Below are 22,095 nucleotides of genomic sequence, written 5' to 3' on the forward strand. Positions count from 1 at the left end.
AATGAGTCAAATCAAACCAGAGAAGTAGTTTCCATTTTAAATATATTAGGGTGTTAAGAAACTAATTCAAAAGTTATTTTATGGATGGCTTCCTTGAACATGTTTTTTCTTATTAAAAGCCTGTTCCAGCTAAGGAAGTGAACATGGGGAAGCTGGTATTTCCTTGATTCTAAACTATATCAGTGCTAAAACAAAACAAATCCCAACCTAATTAATTCTATTTTTGGTCTAGTTTCCAAGGCAGTTTTCACAAAAACTATTCTTTGCCCACTCTTTTTAGCTTTGTAAGATCAACCTTCAGAAGCTAGAAACTGTTACACTTTGTATAATTCCTTGATACATATGTTCTATCACAGACTCATTTTGTTCCACCTGCCTATCAACGGTAGGGGGGGAAAAAAGGATCTGTCATCCCATTGATTCTGAAGTTTCATGCCTAAAATCACTGTTAAATTTATTATTTCATGATGCTGTGGGATACGTTCCTGCCAGAGCTTTATAAGGGGTTACCTCAAGTTCATCAACAGCAAGTTCCAGGCGGAACCTCCCCCAAATCAGAACTTCTGAGTTCTGATGAGTGAGTGAGTCTCAGCAACAGTGCAAACCAGAAAAAAGGGAATCAGGAAACAGTTTCTAGTTCCAAAAGGCCACTGACTTGACCTTGAGCAATCTACTTCACTTCTGTAATTCAAACTGCAATACCTGCTTCCAAAAAAGAATGCTTCTAGGAATAGCTTAAGTGCTTTGAGTTTCTAAGATAAAATGGAATTTTATAAACAGAAGATTTCATAAAACAATCTATTGCCTGGCCCAATTTCCTAAACTTATTACCAAATAAGCTGAACTTTGACTTTCTGCTACCTTTAAAAAGAATAGTGGCATTACATCTACTTATTTTTAAATGTGAAGCGAAGGCAATCTACAGAAATGGGAATTTTAAAAGTCCTCATGAATTAACGTGTCAGGTAAAATGAAATCTACTGCTGCACTGTCGGCCGTGGAGGGTCACAACTGGGTCACGTGTAGGAGCCTCTCAAACCTCCAAAATCTATTATACTGAAAAAGGATAGAGGAAACGAAAGTGCTGATGGGGGAGCGCGAGAAGCCAAGCCTCCAGCGTCAGGATCCAATGACATGTTAGAAGCGAAGGTGCATGACTTAAGTTTAGTCCTTACTAACTGTGTTCCTCTCCCGAGAAGAGGTGTGAGGTGGCAGCTACTAGAAAGCTGCAGCTCTCAGGGTGGCAGGCTCCATCCCGATTCTAGCGTCGGCCCCAGATCCCGGGGAGGGGACTGGAATGGGCAGAAACTAAATTAGAGTCAAGTTGAATCATCCAGCTACCCTGGCAGCGGTCGAGGTCATCCTAGGAAACGCACCGTCGCTGGGGTCCGGGTCCCACTTGAGGAAGAACGAAACAAAGCCAGGCCGGGAGGGCGGCGCAGCCCGCAACTTCACCTGACATTCCGTGGGGCCCCACCCTCCCTCCTAGGTGTCCCGGCCCCAGCCAGGACCCAGCCGGGGCGCGGGTGTGCGCCTCTCGCGGCTCTACTTACTTTGTCACTGGTGCTCTCGGTTTCGTGGTCGCCGACGGCCGCCTCTCCCTCGCGGGGTGGCGGCGCCGCCTCTCCCCCGGGGCCGGGGCAGCCTCCCCGGTGCCTGAGCTCCCACATGTCCCGCTCCCGCGCGGCCGGGGCGCTCTCCTCCAGCGTCCCGAAACCCGAGCTGCACGCGCGGTCTCGCCGGCTGGCCGCCCTGCCGCCCCGCAGCTACACGCCCGACGTCCCGCAAAGCCGCGGCCACTAACACGCCCCCACCGTGGAGGCGCCGCCGCCGCCTCCGCCGCGCCGGGTCACCCCCAAAACGGCATCAACGAGCGAGCGCTCGAGACCGCCCCCTGCGAGCGCGGGGCCGGTAGAGAGGCAAGGGGCGGGCGCCGGGGGCGGGCTCGGAGTGCGGAGCAGGCTCGGGGCGCCCGGCCCAAGCGGAGAAGGTGGGGGCGCAGCGGAGCGCGGCCGCCGGTTGCCAGGTGCGCGTCCCCACGCAGAGGCCCAGGTGGGAGGAGAAGAAAGGACGCGGAGGGAAGGAGGAAGCGTGACCCGCTTTAGCGCTTTACCGGGCGCCAGCCGCCCGGACCCTGCCACTCCCCGCCCCGCCCCCAGACTCAGGAGTCGGCAGGTCCCGGCCCCCCTACACCTTTCTCGGGGTTGCTGCCTCCTGCAGCCAGGTCACGCGCCGCAAGCCCCGCCCCGCCCCGCCCCGCCCCGCCCCTCTGCGCTGCACTGCGGTTCCCACAGCCCCGCCTCCATCGCGGAGGAGTGACGTCATGGGTCCGGACCGAGGCTCCGCCCGGGTCTCTGAGAGCACACAGGTGGCGGCGTTGAGAAAATGGGCGGGCTGGAACAAAGGTGAGGAGCAGGGAGGTGGAGGAGGGATGCGCAGCTTGCTTGGAAGTGAGGCGTGAGAACTTGTGGACTCGTCACGGAGCAACTGGGAGGGCTGAAAGAACTACTGGAAGACGCCTGGTCAATATTGACAGCACTCAGCACTACCTCTGCGAACGGCTCCGCCGCAGCCGCAGCTTGATACACCGCGGAGTGTCGGAGGTTCAGAGGCGACCAGAAGCAGAAACTTGTCTGGCAGGAGGAACTCGACGACTTCGCGGCATTGTGACCCAGTGGCATCGCTTTCAAAATAGGAGATGGGTTTGCCTCACTGGGCGTCCCGGGTTGGCCAGTTTCAGCCACATACCCAAACTCTGTCACCAAGGAACTCGAGTATTGAATCTCTCAAAATTCACTGCCTAGGGCCTGAAGAGAGAACCAGGACCCTGAGGTGCCACGGGATGCAGTTGCCAACCAGCTAATCTCTAAGCAGTCATGGACCTTGGGCTGCTAAAGTTGGAACAGGAAGGGCACAAGATCCGCATTAATTCCGTTCCAAATCCTGTTAGAAGGTGATTAGTTTTCTTGACATGTATGTACCACCTGGTCATTACTGACAGCTGACAAATGGGGAGCAGGGGGAGGAGACAGGCCGTCATACAAACAGGACAACGTTCAGGAAAGCACCCTTATAGAAATAAATCAACAATAGAAATTTCTTCAGGTCATTACTGACACCCTGAAAATAAGTAAGGTTGTTCCGAAAATTGAATAACAAGCAAAAACAGAAAGTCAAAGTAGGACGCATTGAAAGGCAGAGCACAAAGACATTATTTTACTTCATCAAACAAATCTTTAAAGCTCTGAGTTCAGATTAGGTCACCATATTATCAAAGGGATAGAGAGAAAAATCAGTCAGTCTTATGGGAAGAGTAACAAAAATGACAAAAGATATGCAAATAAGTCCTTTGAGTTACAGTCATGGTGTGGTTTTCCTTAAGGAACAGAAGACTATGGGGTGACTAGTTTAATCAATTGTTCTTCATTTCTTTGGAGGACCAGAGATGAAACGCTGCCTGATGGTCAGGAACATAAGGTTGAAGAGACTGCTGAAGGCAGTGGTGGAGTTTCCCACCTGAGTCCTAGTTCCACCAATGCCACTAACTGGGTGTGGCCTTGGATAAGTCATTAAGCCTCAATGTCCCCAACTATGAAGTGGATAGTAAGGAGGATGGCCTCTGTGGTCCCTTCCAGCTTACATATGATTCTGCAACTAAAGCCTCCCTTTATCAGAACCCAGACCTTCCTTTCTCCCATGCCTCAAGAAAAGGGGACCTAACATTGCACCTGAATGGTTTCCTCCTTCCCTTTCCCCTAGTAAACCCAATAGCTCCTTTGACTTTCTCCTCCCTTTGCTGCAGGAGAAAAAATGGTAATGAGAAAAGTGGCAGGAGGGAACAACAGAGGACAGGAATGCACGCCAGGAGAAATAGTATTCCCTGACCCAGGAAATGTGGGACCAGGGCAGAGACTGCCAGACTAGAGTGGTTTACTACTTTATCTCACCCTTCTTTAAGCTCTGTATTTCAGCAGAAATGGTCATTTCTTTCTGCCTTCATTATAGTTATTGCCACTCGTTGAGTGATTACACTGAACCCAGACTGAAGGAACCACTGTTTATTCATCTTCACAGCCCAATCCCTTGCCACAGGGCTGGCCCCCACTCTCATACAGTCAACAGTTTTGTTGAAGAAGTGAACGAAGAAATGAATGAATGGCAGAGGTATAGCATAACCAGGGAAAGATATATAGTATTTGTATTTTTTTAACTAAAAAGGTCTATATTAGTCTTAGAAACGTACTCACGTGTCTTTGTTTTTCACTTTATGTGAAAAGGAGAAAGATTGATTTTAAGATGTATGAAAATGGGGTTATAGTAATGACTGGTGCATTTTACTTAAGGTATATTATGATATAGTCAACCAGAACTGGCCTTACTGAGCCCTATAGTCTCAAACTTTTTTAACATCTTCTTTTCTTTTTCATTTTTATCTTTCACTTTTCTCATTCAGAAAGCTTACATTCTCAAATTTTATTACATTTATGTTCGATGACACAAAATCTGGCACGTAATGGTTTCTAAGGCCTCACCTGTTAGGTTTATAAGAATTTAATCTGCTAAAGGGTACCATGTAAACTCAAAGCACATGCATAGGCTAATCACAGGAGACACTCGGCCAACATTTCTTGGTTGATTTATAGATTTTCTACTTTAGTGATATTGAAATGATTTATAACTCTTAGTGAGGCATTTGCTAAAGAGGAAAGAGAGAGTCCTAACTACTTATATGATTTTTATTAGATTTTTTTTTTACCTCCGCTTTTGCCCAAAGATGGAGGGACCTTGCCCAAAGTAGTAAGCTTATGAGATGGAGAGACCCCTTATCACCCTCTTCCCTGAGTACCCTCAAAATGTTCCCAGAGTGATAAACATTCCCCTCTTGTATGGGGATTTGAGCTGCTTTCCACATCAGAGACTCAAAGGCATTCAGCTGGAATGTCCCCAGCCTGCCAGGGAAAGAAGAAATCTTCCTCAGCCAAGCGTTTCTGGTTGCTTAGACACCCGCATTATAGTTTTTGTCTCTTGACCTATCTTCCTCTGTTGCCCTCCATCAGTTCCATCTGTAAGTCAGAGCTAGAAATTTATGATTTAGGCCAACCAGAGAAACATTTTGTGGTAAATTATTGAAGGACAATTTATGTTTACATTCTTATTTTTAATGAAACTGCACAGGAAAACAACAGTGTACCATCAGTTACATCTATCAGAGGAGCAAGTACAGTGATATAGTAAGAAGCACTGTTTTATATACGGGCGACCCTAGTTTCAAGTCATAGCTCCGCCATCTTCTAGCTGTGACCCAATTAACTTTATGGAACATTTCATCACACACAGCTGAAGGTACATCCTAACTGATGTGCCCAAAGTTTAAGTAATAACTCTTTACGTAACACTTTAAAAAGCATTTTCACATGATTTTATTTATTCTAGTCAACAACCTATGAAGTAGGCAAGACAAATATTATTATTCTTATTTTACATGGAAAAAAATATGAGGTTCAGCGTGTAAACTACCCAGGTTTGCCAAGGAAATTTGGAATTGAAACCTAGTTTTTTTTGTATTTTAAATTCTGTCAGGTTCACTACGTACTGCAAGTAAGTAGTAGCAAAAACAAGTAAATTCTAAGAGAGGGCAACTTGTTATAACAATTAAGCACAAGAATTCATCAGCAAACCTGCCTGAATTCAAGTCCCAGCTCTGCCACCTACTGGCCTGTGTCACCAGTCAGGTAACTTAACCCCTCTGTGCCTCAGTGTCCTCATGTATAAAATGAGGATAAGGGTGATACTATTTTCCTCCCAGAATTCTTATGAAGATTGAATTGGTTAATATAGGTAAAGTACTTAGAACAATGCTTGGTCCTAGTGAAGCACTATACAGGTGTTACTATTATTACCGTTTATCAACATATTATTAAAAGCTGCATGTCTCAAGGAGAGCAATATTCAACTTGTAAACTCACTAAAGCTGCAACACCCCAGAAGACTTTGAAGAAAAAGGGATATGCTGACATTGCTTTGGTAAGGTGCATAGAAATTATGAAATGAGGTAGGGAAACTTTGCAAATAATTGCAAAGGAATCATCAACCTATCAAATTAATTAATTTTTGCTTTATCCTTCAGCAGTAGTAAGAACTAGAATCAATTTACTACCATGTAGTTTGCATATGTATGATGACTGCAGAATTCCTTCCATTTCTAGCTTCTCCACTGAATCATAGTAAATCTGAGCAAATTATACTTTGGTGATTTAATTCCTTTGTAAAATAGGTAGTATATTCCTTATTTATTTATTTATTTTTTTTGGCTGCATTGGGACTTTGTTGCTGCGCGCGGGCTTTCTCTAGTTGCGGTGAGCGGGGGCTACTCTTCGTTGCGGTGTGTGGGCTTCTCATTGCGGTGGCTTCTCTTGTTGCAGCGCACAGTCTCTAGGCATGCAGGCTCAGTAGTTGTGGCTTGTGGGCTCTAGAGCACAGGCTCAGTAGTTGTGGGCTTAGTTGGGCTTAGCTGTTCTGCGGCATGTGGGATCTTCCTGGACCAGGACTTGAACCCGTGTCCCCTGCATTGGCAGGTGGATTCTTAACCACTGCGCCACCAGGGAAGTCCCTATTCCTTCTAGGACTTTGTAAGTTATATTCTAAAAGAATGGGTGTATGTGTGCTTTTGATACTGCATGATTTAACTATTTTTTAAATGTTGAATATGGCTGGATTTATATCTTTTTTGGAGATGGTCATTTAGAGAAGTGGAAGAGATTGGTAACTGTCCTTAGAAGAGCTAAATCACTGATTTGCTTCAAATTATATCAATTATCTCTGTTCAACAAACGGCTGAAATCCAGAAGTATTAGTCAAGGTTCTTAGATGCAAGTCTGGCTGACTTAGGCAAAGAATTTATTGACAGGTTAATAAGAAGCTCACAGAAATCTTTGGAAAGCTGGAGGACCCACCATAGAAAACTGGTAGAAACAAAGGATGCCCAGCAGCAGCAAGGACCATAGTCAAAGCCATACCCATACCAGCCAACTAAGGCCCACATTGCTAGACCCAATGGCACAGACCACCACAGCTTGTACTGTCACTGTGAGTGCACCAGCCACTGGGTGCCACCGTTGCCATAGCTCACCTTTCCCACTTATGTTTTGTTTTAAAATTTTATTGTCTGTTGCCCCTCTTTTCTCACAGTTTGATTTAGAAAAAATACATTTATCATATATTAAGAGATTTAATTGATTTGCTCCCCGAATTAATATTAATATCCTAAATTATTATGGACATTAAATCAATCTCATCCATCCTCTTAACAACAATAATTTGTGCCTTGATCATTTAGTATCTGATGCATTTTCTGCATTTAACTGGTATGGGTTGATGTATGGGAGTGGGAAGGGGCTGTGGCCTTCACTGTGCCCCCCAAGCAGTTGGGAAGAGCCTAAAGTAGGAAATCGATTAGAGTATCTTTGGGTGGATCAGAAGAGGTTGTTAACCTAATATGCTTAAGAAGGACCTAATACTGCAGTGTGTGTTTTTTTCTCAACAAACCTGGCTTCAGCAACATACCACTCATACAGTTAATACTGTACTGCTGTGTTCAGGGAACAAATGCCAAAATGACTTACTAACTGGTTCTGCCAAGTTATTTCCAGTATGTTTGAGGAGGAATTAGTGGTGCAATGAAAACATTTTATTGATTTAAAAATCCAGTCCAAGGACACTGAGATTTTTATAAGGCAAAATTTTCAATTAGCTTACTTGCAGAGCAAATTTAGACAACCTTGCCATTTGGCAATCCAGTCAAGAGAATGCATGAACAGTATCACTCTGCATAAATATAGATTAAAGAAATTACTCAAAACTATGCAATCATTGACATATACTAGAAAAGAGGTTTATAAGTGTTTCAAAACACCAAGAAAATTGTTAATATAGCAATGTCAGGAGAAATTGACAAAGCTTCAGAAATGAGCAAAAAGGTCCCTGGCTGTCCTTGCAGTATGTGTTAGGCATTACCTAGCAGTCCTGCTGAGGATTATCTGATACTAAAGAGGGATGCACCTTTGTTGTCTTAGTCAGATCAGGCCGCCATGACAAAAATACCATAGACCAGGTGACTTATAAACAACAGAAGTTTACTTCTTGCAGTTTTGGAGGCTGGACGTCCAAGATCAGGGTGCCAGCATGGTTGAGTTCTTGTGAGGGCCCTCTTTCATGTTGTAGACTGCTGACTTCTCCTTGTATTCGCACATAATAGAGAGCAGAGAGAGAAAACCAGCTCTCACATGACTCTTGTAATGTCACTAATCCAATTCATAAAGACTCCACCCTCGTGACCTCATCTCATCCTAATTACCTCCCAAAGGCCCCACCTCCTAATACCATCACATTGGAGGTAGGGGTTCAGTATTTGAATTTTTTGGGTGGGGTGGGGGTGGGGGACACAAACATTCAGTCTATAGCAATTGCCTTTGATCCAATTAGGTTATTTTACAACTCTGTAGGGATGAAAGTTAATCTGTGGAAAACTGATAACCATGCATATGGTTCTTGTTCATGGCAATGTAAGTGAATTTTGTCTGATAGAGAAGTCCTACTGTCTATTTGCTGTCTGCAAGCTGGAAGCTTAGGGAAGCTGGGTGATGTAGTTCCAGTACAAACCCAAAGGCGTGAGAACCAGGGAAGCCAATGGTGTAAATCCCCATCTGAGTCTGAAGGCCCAAGTACCAGGAGTGTGGATGTCCAAGGGTAGAAGATGGATGCCCTAGCTCAAGCAAGAGAACAAATTCACTCGTCCTCCACTATTTTTTTCTATTAGGCCTTCAAAAGATTGAAAGATGCTACCCACATTGGTGAGGGCAATCTTTACTCGGTCTACAGACTCAAATGCTAATCTCTTCTGGAAACACCCTCACAGACACACCAAGAAATAATGTTTTACCCAGCTCTCTGGGCATTCCTTATCCCAGTCAAGCTGACACATAAAATTAACCATCACAGTGGTACAGCCGGGACCCAAGCCAGGTCCCACTCTTAATGGAAGAGTTTGTCAGCACTACTTCTGTTTTCTCCTGCGGTTCATCTTCAGCTATGTGCTGCTGAAGTGGTCTCCTTAGCCTTCCCTTGCAGCATCTCTACCTCCCCATCATCACCTTCTTGACCCCCTCATCTCTCCTCCTTTTCATACAGTACAATTTAGCTCTGTCCCAGCTGTCTCAGTTGTCCTTCCTACTCCTACTATTTCAAATATGCAAAAGCCTTTATCCTGAAGATGACAAGCAAAAGATACTCCAATTACCAACCAATATTCATCCTCCTGGGAAGGGTGGTTGGAAGTGTGTGTATGGAGCAGGAGGGTAATTTTAAATAATAACTAATTTTGTTTTCCTATCAGATGCATCTTTGTAAGTTAGTTTTGTTTTTGTTTTTCAAGGATTTTTACTTCTCTTTTCCTGGTATTTGGTAGGTGGCTTAGTGCTTTGGTGATTGACTGGATATGAAGGATGATAGGAATGGGTGTGTCAAGGATGACTACAAGGTCTTGATATTGGGGACGACAAGAGAATGGTCGTGTTCCCCAAAAACAGGGAAATTGGAAAAAGCTGCTACTTCCTCCCTAACCCCAATGGAAATTAGTGGTGGGTGGGAACTGAGAATTTTATTTTGGACATGCACATTTTGAGATGATAGTAATACTCTGAAGTAAAACATTAAGGTAGTAGAAATTGTACATGAATGTGGTATAAGTGGAGGAAGAAAGACTGAAGATAAAAGACTTAGGAATTGACAGCATATAGGTGGGGGCTGGAGCAGAGAGACTGGAAAGACTCCCTCAGAGAATACGGGCAAAACGTTGATTGAGTGAGGCAGGGCAAAGGGAAAGAATCCAAGACAACAACAAGCAAAGAAAGGACGGAGAGGTAAGAAGAGAATCAGAATGTTACAGCAATATGGAAGCCAAACAAGAAAAACATTTAACAAAAACAGTAGCTAACATTTATGAGCTTTTAATAATAGCATGCATTATTTCAGTTGAAATTCTCAATAACTATATGATTGAAGTACTGTTATTATACCTCTTCTCACTAATAAGGAAACTGACTTAGGAAGCTTACATGATTTGTCTGAAGTCATAGAGCTGGTAGTCAAATCAAGACTACTAGGACCCTAAAAATCCAAGTTCCTACACACTACTCTATAGGATGCATTTGAGAATCCAGAGTTTCTGTGCAATTATTTAATCCTCATTGCATACCAGGCTCTGTTATGTGTCTTTTATATACTTACTGAATTTTCCACACTCTGCAGATCTACTATCCCCAAATAAAATATAGAAGAGTGTTATGCAACTCACCCAAAACTACATGGTTAAGTAATGGAACTGAGATTTGAACTCTGTCAGTCTGTTCCACAGTTTATACAAAAAAAGGTTAAGGGGGTGGGGGGAAGCCATTATTCCATTTCAGCAGTTAAGAAACATCAAGCCCTTTCTCACTCTGCAATATATTCCACGGGATGAAACTTTGAAAGCCAATGTCTTAACCTGTGTCAGCTGTCTCCTTACACTGTGTCCACCTTGCAGGCTCAGCCTCTCAGAAAATCCTAACATCTTATCCATTCCATGGTCTCCTGCTGCCTTTTCTCGTTTTTGTTCTTCTCAACCATTGCAGGGAACTTGAAGTTTCTGAAGGGCCCAATAGTCTTCGTTGAGCAGATTTTAGTTAATATTAGAAAACAGCTGACTGTCCTAATGTGGCAAAACTGTTAGTCATGTAGGTATTCTTTACTTTTTTCCTTCTCTATTTCTTTTCTCTCTGCTCAAAGCCAGGACAAATAGTAAATATTTTCCATCACCTCTTAAACTAGTATTCTCTCCTCCCCTCACCCATGAATGGATAGAGGAGCAGTGGTTAAAGGGAAATTTTATGTTTTTATTATGAGCAGAAGGTAGGGTGGCCAGATATAGCAAATAAAAATAAAGGATGCCCATTTGAATTTCAGTTAAAAAATAATTTTTTTTTAGTATAAGTATGTCCCATGCAGTATTTGGAACATACTTATACTAAAAATAAATATTCACTGTTTATCTGAAATTGAAATTTAACTAGGCATCCTGTATTTTATCTGGCAACTATACCAGACTATGAATTCAGATCATTTTTTTTGGACTTGGCAATTCAAATTAACACAGCCCAGTAACTTATGGTACAAAATGAGAAATGGTGCAAAATGTTGCATCTGAGAGGCTGTTCCATTTGAACTCACCTGGAGATATTTATAAACCACATTTCCTGAGTACTCTGATGCTATGTACAAGGTCGCCCACATTCCCCAGGCAAAGGAGCATGGAGATGCAGCTAACATAGAATGAAATTTTATTTGTGCTGTAATTTGAATCTGGGTGACTTGCAGCTGTCTTGTTTCATAGTGAATTTGAGTATTCACTGGCTAAATCTATCTAATTGAAAATTAGGGTCATTTCTGAAATTTTCAAATTTATTTAAATCAAGTAAATAACTATTTGAAGTCCCTCCAGAGCCTTTCCTTTTTAGTTTTAAGCATCTGGTTTAAGTCTTGAGGTAACTTAATTGTCTACTGGGTTATCCACTTTCTCACTTTCTATATACTATACTAGTTTCAGACCCTTTTTCTTATCTATAAAACTATTTAAAAAATCTAATCAGAAAGAAATGTGATTGCAGAGGATCAGCCAAGATGGCAGCATAGAAAGACCTTAAGTGCACCTCTTCTCATGGGCACAGCAAAATTACAACTATTCACAGAACAATCAATGAAAAAGATTGGAACCTGCCAGAAAAGACTATCTACAACTAAAGATATAAAGAAGGAACCCCAAGACAGGAGGGATGGGCAGAGTTGAGGTATAGTCAAGTCCCATACTGCCAGGTGGGTGACCCACAAACAGGAGAATAACCACAACTGCAGAGGTTCTCTCTAAGGAGTGATGGGTCTAACTCCACATCAGGTTACCGAGCCCAATGGTCCTGCACCAAGAAGATGAACCTCAGAACGCTTGGCTTTGAAGGCCAGTGGGGCTTACTTTTGAAAGACCCAGAGGGCTGTGGGACATAGAAACTCCACTCTTAAGGGCACACACAAAATCTCATGTGCTCTGGGACCCAGGGCAGAAGCAGTAATTTGAAAACAGCCTGGGTCAGACCTACCTGCTAATCTTGGTGAGTCTCTAAGAAAAGCAGGAGGCAACTGGAGATTAACCTGGGGACACAGACACTGGCAGAAGCCATTATTGGAAGTTTTTTCTACCACATGGACACTGGGGCTGGCAAGCACCATTCTGGAATCCTCCCTTTAGCATACTGACCTTGGGACCCAGCCCCACTCCCTGCCTACCACCTGTAGGCACCAGTACTGTGGCATCTCATGCCAAGCAACTAACTGGTCAGGCACACAGCCCCACCCACCAGAAGAGAGTCTGCCTTAAAACTCCCTGAGCCCACAACTTCCCCTGGGCACAGCCCTGCCCACCAGAGATCCAGGACCTGGTCCCACACACTAGTGTGCAGGCACTAGACTCTGGACCCCTAGGACCCTGCAGCCAGAGACCCTATGACCAAGCTCCATCCACCAGTGGGCAAGTATCAACCCCCAAATACCAAGCCCCAACCACCATGAAGCCTGTCTAGCCTTGGGACCAGCCTAACCCACCAGCAGGCAGACACCAGCTCCAGGACAACAATAGCCCCACAGCCGGCAGACCCAGCCCACCAATCAGCAGGCCAACACCTACCCCAGGACTGGCTGGGCCCTGAACCCACCTACAAGAAGGCCAAAACAAGCTTCAGGACACCCTGGACCCTACAGCCAGCTGCGTCAGGAACTGGCACCCCCATCAGTGGTCCAACACCAGCTCTGGGACCCCTGGGCCCTGCAGCCAGACCACAGGACCTGGCTCTGCCAGTGGGCTGGCACTAGGCCCAGGTCTGGTTTTACACTCTGGTGGGCAGACACCAGCCCTGGGATCTCCTGGACCCCGAATTGGCACATCAGCCAGCAGCTGGCAGGCTCCACATGAGGCATGCCCTGGCAACCAACCAGACCAGGGGCCAACCAAGCCTACCAAACCAAACACAACTTTCAGTCCACCACAACAGAAGGATCCACACAGCCCAAAGAGGGGGCACCTATAGCATATAACTCTGATGACCAGAGGGGAGTGCACTGCTGGGATGCACAGGACATCTCCTACAAAAGGCCACTACTCCAAGGCAGGACGATGTAACCAACCTACCACATATATATATATATATAAAAAAAAAAACCAGTAAGTTAGACAAAATGAGTCAACAAAGGAATATTCCAAATGAAGGGAATTAAGTGAAGTGGAGATAGGCAATCACCCAAGAAAGAGTTCAGGGTAATGATCAAAAAGATGATCAAAGAACTCCAGAAGATACACAGAGCAAGAAGTTAGAAGTTTTAAACAAATATTGGAAAATATAAAGAAGAGCCAAACAGAGATGAAGAATACAGTAATTGAAATGAAAAATACACTAGAAGCAATAGACAATAGATTAAATGATACAGAGGAATGGATCCGCAAGCTGGAAGACAGTAGTGGAAATCACTGAAGGTGAACAGAAAAACGAAAAAAGAATAAAAACAAATGAGGACAGTTTAAGAGACCTCTGTGACAACGTCAAGCGTACTAGCATTCACATTATAAGAGTCCCAGAAGAAAGAGAGAAAGGGGCAGAGAACATATTAGACATAAGGCCTGAAAACTTCCCAAACCTGGGAAAGGAAACAGATTTCCAAGTTCAGAAAGTACAGAGTCCCATACAGGATCAACCCAAAGAGGAACATGCCAAGACACATTGTAACTAAAATGGCAAAAATTAAAGATAAAGAGAGACTATTAAAAGCAACAAGGAAAAACAGTAAGTTATATAAAAAGGAACTCCCACAAGGCTATTAGCTGACTTTTCAGCAGAAACTCTGAAGTCCAGAAGGGAGTGTCACAATATACATAAAGTGATGGAAGAGAAAAACCTACAACCAAGAATATTCTACACAGCAAGTCTCTTGTTCAGATTTCATGGAGAGATCAACAAACAAAATCTAAAAGAGTTTGGCACCACCAAATGAGTTTATAAGCAATGTTAAAGGGATTTCTCTAAGCAAAAAGTAAAGGCCATGAGAAACATGAAAATTACAAATGAAATGGCTCATCAGTAAAGGCAAATATACAGTAAAGTTAGAAAATCAACCACATACAAAGGTAGTAGGAAGGTTAGCAGACAAAAGTAGTAAAATCATCTATATCCAGGATAAGCAGATAAGAGATACACAAAGCAATTAGATGTAAAATATATTGTCAAAAACAGTAATTGTGAGGAGAGGAGAGTACAAACACAGTTTTCATAAAATGTGTTTGAAATTAAAAGTTTATCAACTTAAAAAAATCACAGAGCTATATATAGATATAATTGTTATAACAATCATACATATGTAGATAGGTAGCTAGATGGATAGATAGATATAAATATCTGTGATTTTTTTATATCTATGTATAAATCTCATGGTAAACACAAGCCAAAAATCAATAATAGATACACACACGAAAACGAGAAAAGAACCCAGACATAACACTAAAGATAGTCATCAAATCATACAAGAACAGAAGAAGAAGGAAACAAAAATGAACTACAAAAACAACCCCCAAACAATAACAAAATAGCAATAAGAACATATGTATCAATAGGAACTTTCAGTGTAAATAGACTAAATGCTCCAATCAAAAGACATGGAGTGATTGAATGGATACCAAAACAAGGCCTGTATATATTCTGCCTATAAGAGACTCACTTTAAATCTAAAGACACACACAGACTGAAAGTGAAGGGATGGAAAAAGGTATTCAATGCAAATGGAAATCAAAAGAAAGCCAGGGTAGCAATACTTGAATCAGACAAAATAGACTTTAAGGCCATTACAAGAGAAAAAGAATGACATTACATAATGATATAATCAAGGGATCAATCCAAGAAGAAGATATAACAATTGTAAATACATATGCACCCAACATAGAAACACCTAAATACACAAAGCAAATATTAACAGAAATAAAGGGAGAAACTGACAGTAACACAATAATAGTAGTGTGTTAATAATAATAACCCAACTTACATCAATGGACAGATCACCCAGACAGAAAGTCAATAAGAATAAGAATACACTGGTCTTAAATGACACATTAGGCCAAATGGATTAATAGATATATATATAGAGAGAGAACATTCCATCCAAAAGCAGCAGAATATACATTCTTTTCAAGTGCACATGGATCATTCACCAGGATAGATCACATGCTATACGTGCTAGGCCACAAAACAAGCCTCAGTAAATTTAAGAAACTTGAAATCATATCAAGAAGCTTTTCCAACCACAACACTATGAGACCAGAAATCAATTAGAAGGAAAAATTCAGAAAATACAAACACGTGAAAGCTAAACAATATGACACTAAACAACCAATGGATCACTGAAAAAATCAAAGAGGAAGTAAATAAATACCTGGAGACAAATGAAAATGAAAACACAATAATGCAAAAGCTATGTGACACAGAAAAAGCAATTCTAAGAGGGAAGTTTAGAGCAGTACGAGCTGACCTCAGGAAACAAGAAAAATCTCAAATAAACAACCTAACCTTACACTTAACGGAACTAGAAAAAGGAGAACAAAGCCCAAAGTTAGTAGAAGGAAAGAAATCATAAAGGTCAGAGCAGAAACAAATGAAATAGAGACTAAAAAATCAACAGAAAAGATCAATGAAACTAAGAGCTGGTTCTTTGAAAAGATAAACAAAATTGATAAACCTTTAGCCAGACTCATCAAGAAAAAAAAGAGAGAGGATCCAAGTCAATAAAATCAGACATGAAAAAGAAGTTACAACCGATACCACAGAAATACAAAGGATCATAAGAGACTACTATGAACTACTCTATGCCAATAAAGTGGACAACTTAGAAATGGACAAATCCTAAAAGTGTACAAACTCCCAAGACTGAACCAGGAAGAAATATAAAATATGAACAGCCCAATTAGCAGTAATGAAATTGAATCAGTAGTTTTAAAAAACTCCTGATGAACCAAAGTCCAGGACCAGATGGTGTCACAGGTGATTTCTACAAAACAATTGGAGAAGAATTAACACTTATCCTTCCCAAACTATTCCAAAAAATTGCAGAGGAAGGAACACCTCCAAACTCATTTCACAAGGCCAGCATCACTGGGATACCATAATCAGACAAAGGTATCCACAAAAAAGAAAATCATAGGCCAATATCACTGATGAACATAGATGCAAAACTCCTCAATAAAATATCAGCAAACTGAATTCAACCATACATTAAAAGGATCATACACCATGATCAAGTGGGATTTATCCCAGGGATTCAAGGATGATTAAATATCCACAAATCAGTCAATGTGATACATCACATTAACAAATTAAAGAATAACAATCATATGATCATCTCAATAGATGCAGAAAAAGCTTCTGACAACATTCAACATCCATTTATGACAAAAATTCTCCACAAAGTGAGTATAGAGAGAATATGTCTCAACACAACACAGGCCATATATGATAAGCCACAGCTAACAACATATTCAACAGTGAAAAGCTGAAAGCATTTCATCTAAGATCAGGAATAAGACAAAGACGTCCTTTCTTGCCACTTTTATTCAACACAGTATTAGAACTCCTAGCCATAGAAATCAGAAAAGAAAAAAATAAATAAAAGGAATCCAAATTGGAAAGGAAGAAGTAAAGCTGTCATTGTTTGCAGATGACCTGATATTTTACATAGACAATTCTGAAAATGCTAATAAAACCTAGTTGAGCTTATCAATGAATTTGGTAAAGTTGCAGGATACAAAATTAATACAGAGGAATACGTTGCATGTCTACACATTAGCAATGAACTACCAGAAAGAGAAATTAAGAAAATTATCCCATTTACAACTGCATCAAATAGAATAAAATACCTAGGAATAAACTTTCCTAAGGAGGTAAAAGACCTGTACTTGGGAAACTATAAGGCACTGATGAAAGAAATTGAAGATGACATAAACAAATGGAAAAATATACCATGTTCATTGATTGGAAGAATTAATATTGTTAAAGTGGCCATACTATCCAAGGTAATCTACAGTCAATGCAATCCCTATCAAAATACCAATAGCATTTTTCACAGAACTAGAACAAATAATTTAAAATTTTTTATGGAAACTGAAAAAAAAACCAACAACAACCAAATAGCCAAAACAACCTTGAGAAAAAGAACAGAGCTGGAGGCGTAATGCTCCCAGACTTCCGACTATACTACAACACTACAGTCATCAAAACAGTATGGTACTAGCACAGAAACAGGCATGTAGATCAATGGAACATAATAGAGAGCCCAGAAATACACCCATGCACTCATGGTCAATTAATCTATGACAAAGCAGGCAAGAATATACAATGGAGAAAAGACAGTCTCTTCAATAAGTGGTGCTGGGAAAACTGGACAGCTACATGTAAAAGAATGACGTTAGGACATTTTCTCACACTATACACAAAAATAAACTCAAGATGGATTAAAAATCTAAATGTGAGACTGGAAATCATAAAACTCCTAGAAGAAAACATTGACAGAACACTCTTTGCCATAAACCATAGCGATAGTTTTTTGATCTGTTTCCTAAGGCAAAGGAAACAAAAGCAAAAATAAACAAATGGGACCTAATTAAACTTAAAAGCTTTTGCACAGCAATGGAAACCATTGACAAAATGAAAAGACAACCTACTGAATGGGAGAAAATATTTGCAAATGTTATGACTACTAAGGGATTCATATCCAAAATATATAAACAGCTAATACAGCTCAATATATATTTAAAAAAAACCTGATTAAAAAATGGGCAGAAGACCTGAGTAGACATTTTTCCAAAGAAGACATACAAATGGCCAGCAGACACATGAAAATGTGCTCAACATCAGTAATTATCACAGAAATGCAAATCAAAACCACAGTGATATATCACTTCACACCTGTCAGATGGCTATCATCAAAAAGACCTCAAATAACAAATGTTGACAAGGATGTGGAGAAGAGGGAACCCTTGTAATTGCTGGTAGGAATATAAATTGGTGTAGGCACTGTGGAACAGTATGGAGTGTCCTCAAAAAACTAAAAAGAGAACTACCATAAGATCCAGCAATTCCAGCCCTGGGTATATATCTGAAGAAAATAAAAACATTAATGTGAAAAGATATATTCCCATGCTCTTGGATTGGAAGAATTAATATTGTTAGAATGGCCATACTACCCAAAGCAATCTACAGATTTAATGTGATCCCTATCAAATTACCCATGGCATTTTTCACAGAATTAGAACAAATAATCCTAAAATTTATGTGGAACCATAAAAGACTCAGAACTCCCAAAGCAATCCTTAGGAAAAAGAAGGAAGAAAGCAGGAGAAATAACCCTCCCAGACTTCAGATAATACTACAAAGCTACAGTAATCAAAACAGCATATATCGGTGAAAAAACAGACATATGGATCAATGGAACAGAATAGAGAGCCTAGAAATAAACCCACACACCTATAGACAATTAATCTTCAACAAAGGAGGCAAGAATATACAAACGGGAAAAGACAGTCTCTTCAACAAGTGGTGTTGGAAAAGTTGAACAGCCACATGTAAACCAATGAAGTTAGAACACACCCTCACATCATACACAAAAATACACTCAAAATGGCTTAAAGACTTAAATATAAGACATAACACCATAAAGCTCCTAGAAGAGAACATAGGCAAAACATTCTCTGACATAAATTGAACCAATGTTTTATTAGGTCAGTCTCCCAAGGAAATACAAATAAAAGCAAAAATAAACAAACGGGACCTAATCACACTTACAAGCTTCTGTATAGCAAAGGAAACCATAAACAAAATGAAAAAACAACCTACAGACTGGGAGAAAATATTTGCAAATGATGCGACTGACAAGGGCTTCATTTCCAAAATACACAAACAGCTCATTCTACTCAATAGTAAAAAAACAAACAACCCAATCAAAAAATGGGCAGACGACCTAAATAGACATTTCTCCAAAGAAGACATACAGATGGCCAATAGGCACATGAAAAGATGCTCATCATCACAGAGGTGAATGAATGTTTTGAATTATAGTTTTGTCTGTGAAACAGACCTGCATTGGTCTCTGCCCTGATGGAGCTCATAATACTCTCAGATGCTATTTCCTTTAATATATAAAGTATGTGCAAACCCCAGCATTGATTAAAAAGGCAAATGTAGGGGCTTCCCTGGTGGTGCAGTGGTTGAGAGTCTGCCTGCCAATGCAGGGGACACGGGTTCGTGCCCCCGTCCGGGAAGATCCCACATGCCGCGGAGTGGCTGGGCCCGTGAGCCATGGCCGCTGAGCCTGCGCGTCTGGAGCCTGTACTCTGCAACGGGAGAGGCCACAACAGTGAGAGGCCTGCGTACCGCAAGAAAAAAAAAAAAAAGGCAAATGTAGTTGCTCCTTGAACAACACAGGGGTTAGGGACACCCACCCTCCACAGAGTCAAAATCCAAGCATAATTTATAGTTGGCCCTCCATATACGCAGTTGGGTTCCTCAGTATCTACTTACTCTTTTAAAATAAAATGACCTCTATTTCATAATAAATCCAATATGGTTCTTTAATCTTGTTTTCATTCTATAGTTCCTGACTGCTCAATTCTGGAATGTATTTTGTAGGAGTGTGTTCTACCTACCCATCCGAACTGAATATCAAGAAATCCAAATTTGGGGCTTCCCTGGTGGCACAGTGGTTAAGAATCCACCTGCCAATGCAGGGGACGTGGGTTCGATCCCTGGTCCACGAAGATCCCCTATACCACAGAGCAGATAAGTCCGTGTGCCACAACTACTGAGCCTATGCTCTAGAGCCTGCGCACCCCAACGAAGAGTAGCCCCCACTCACTGCAACTAGACAAAGCCCACGGGCAGCAAAGAAGACCTAATGCAGAGAAAAATAAATAAATTAATAAATTAATTAAAAAAAAGAAATCCAAATTTGTCCAAATAAACATGCATATGCATGCATACACACACACACACACACACACACAAACACAACTATTGCCTTGGAAATGATTTATTTATGGTATTACTTTAAAGAGCAAGTTCTTCCTGGCTTGTTTAAAATCTTGTTCTAAAATACACATTCTTTCTGACCTCAGTCCTTCTGAACTCAGAAGAGTCAAACTTTTCAATAGTTCTAGATTTGCCCTGGCAAATCAGTGTCAGTGTGTAGTAGGCAGTAGTGGAGACAGTGGAGGGAGGGGATTGGGAGGCTGAGAGATGGGAAGGAGAGGTGACCTGACACTTTAAGCCGTTTTGGGTGGTTGGCTGTAGCAAGGCCATGTCATCCGTTGGGTAAGAGCCTGGGCTTCCTAGGCAGTCTGCCCTAATTTGTCATTCTGGCTCTTTTACTTCCTGACATGTGAATAGCTTTAGGCAAGCTATTTAATCTCCATAAGCCTGTTTCCTCATCTGTAAAACTGAACAAATAATACTATAAACCTCATAGGGTTGACGTGAAATTTATAAAATAAGAAATACTTTCTACTTACATTAGGTTTTAAGACTTGTTATCATTCTACTTAGCAGTTTTATTCAGGCATTCCAGTTATTGAAAACCATTGGCTCAGCTGGGCAAGGATAAAAGAGGTTGTTTTCATTTTTGTTTGGCCATGCAGCATAGCTTGTGGGATCTTAGTTCCCCTACCAGGGATTGAACCCGGAACCACAGCAGTGAAAGCACTGAGTCTTAACCACTGGACCACCAGGGAACTTCCACAAAAAGAGTGTTGTTTTATTTATATTTTGCTCAAGGAGTGTTATTTTAATTATAGCTAGTAGGATGTTACTGCTTAAAGATGTTATTCCTGTTTCCACATGCTGCTTATAACACTGAAAATTATTTGCTGCTCTGAAATATCCTTAAGCACAAACAGTATCTCTTTCCAGGAGGAAGTTAAAAGCAGATAATGAGAGCCTAACTTCTCCAAGTGTATTTTAATATGTTAATCAGGAAAAGATTTCTTTGTTTTCTTCTACTTGAGCCCTGCAACTCAAAGGAAAAGACTGAACCCAGAGTATCAGCTTTCTGTGCAAAGGAGAAACAAAAATAAGAATTGCAGGGCTGTGGAGTTCCAGCTTTCACTACCCTGCTGGCTTCTTCGGCCACACCCAGAAACAATCTTAAAGATCATTATCTAAACAAAAAACCAAAGCCCACAAATCAGCATGCCTCTAGAGCAACGAGATGAAAAGAACACTAACAGACTAAGGGTTATTTATTTCATGTTGATAGGATGATTACTTTGATTTTTTTTTTTTCTGGCCAAAACTGAAGTGAATTATATGAGGTTTTGGTTGGTTTGTTTATTAACTCTTACCCTTTAAAATGGTTATATTGTTTTTCCAGGATTTGAATTTCTCTGAAATCTTCCTCTAAACTGTAAATTATTGCTGACCTTTTGGTATATTACCTTCTAGTCTTTAGTTACAGACACAAACACGCGCGCACACACAGTCAGCTCTCCTTATCTGCAGGTTTTACATACACAGATTCCAACAATCTTCGATTGAAAATATTTTTAAAAATTCCAGAAATTTCCAAAAAGCAAAACTTGAATTTACTGCACGCCTGACAACTATTTATATAGCATTTACATCATACTACATATTATAAGAAATCTAGAGATGATTTAAAGTATACAGGAGGATGTGCATAGGTTATATGCAAATGCTACATCATCCTACAGAAGGGATTTGAACTTCTGTGGACTTTGGTATCCACAGAGGATCTTGGAATCCATCCCCCAGGGATACTGAGGGACGGCCATATACACACATAAACACACACAAGCATCTCCACACACTGCATTTTAGTCTTTTTTTCCCTTCGCTTAATAGTATTAAGCATTTTCCCAAGCACAACTTTTAAGGCCTGGATCTCACAGGAGTTTTTCTCCTAATTCTACCTCTC

General features: G+C 41.2%; 1 protein-coding gene across 1 annotated transcript in view; it reads right to left on the bottom strand.

Annotated features, from left to right (window-relative positions):
* The window catches only part of CDS1 (CDP-diacylglycerol synthase 1), a gene marked incomplete at its 5' end in the record, with an annotated part of 69,208 nt that extends 67,538 nt beyond the window's left edge, over positions 1–1,670 (bottom strand). The window contains one exon of the mRNA XM_079714981.1: positions 1,554–1,670. Coding sequence (XP_079571107.1) covers positions 1,554–1,670 — 117 coding nt within the window. The remainder of the gene's footprint in view (positions 1–1,553) is intronic.
* Between the last annotated feature and the right edge of the window lie 20,425 nt (positions 1,671–22,095).

Source organism: Hyperoodon ampullatus, assembly GCF_949752795.1.
Source record: "Hyperoodon ampullatus genome assembly, chromosome: 1".
Taxonomy (NCBI): domain Eukaryota; kingdom Metazoa; phylum Chordata; class Mammalia; order Artiodactyla; family Ziphiidae; genus Hyperoodon; species Hyperoodon ampullatus.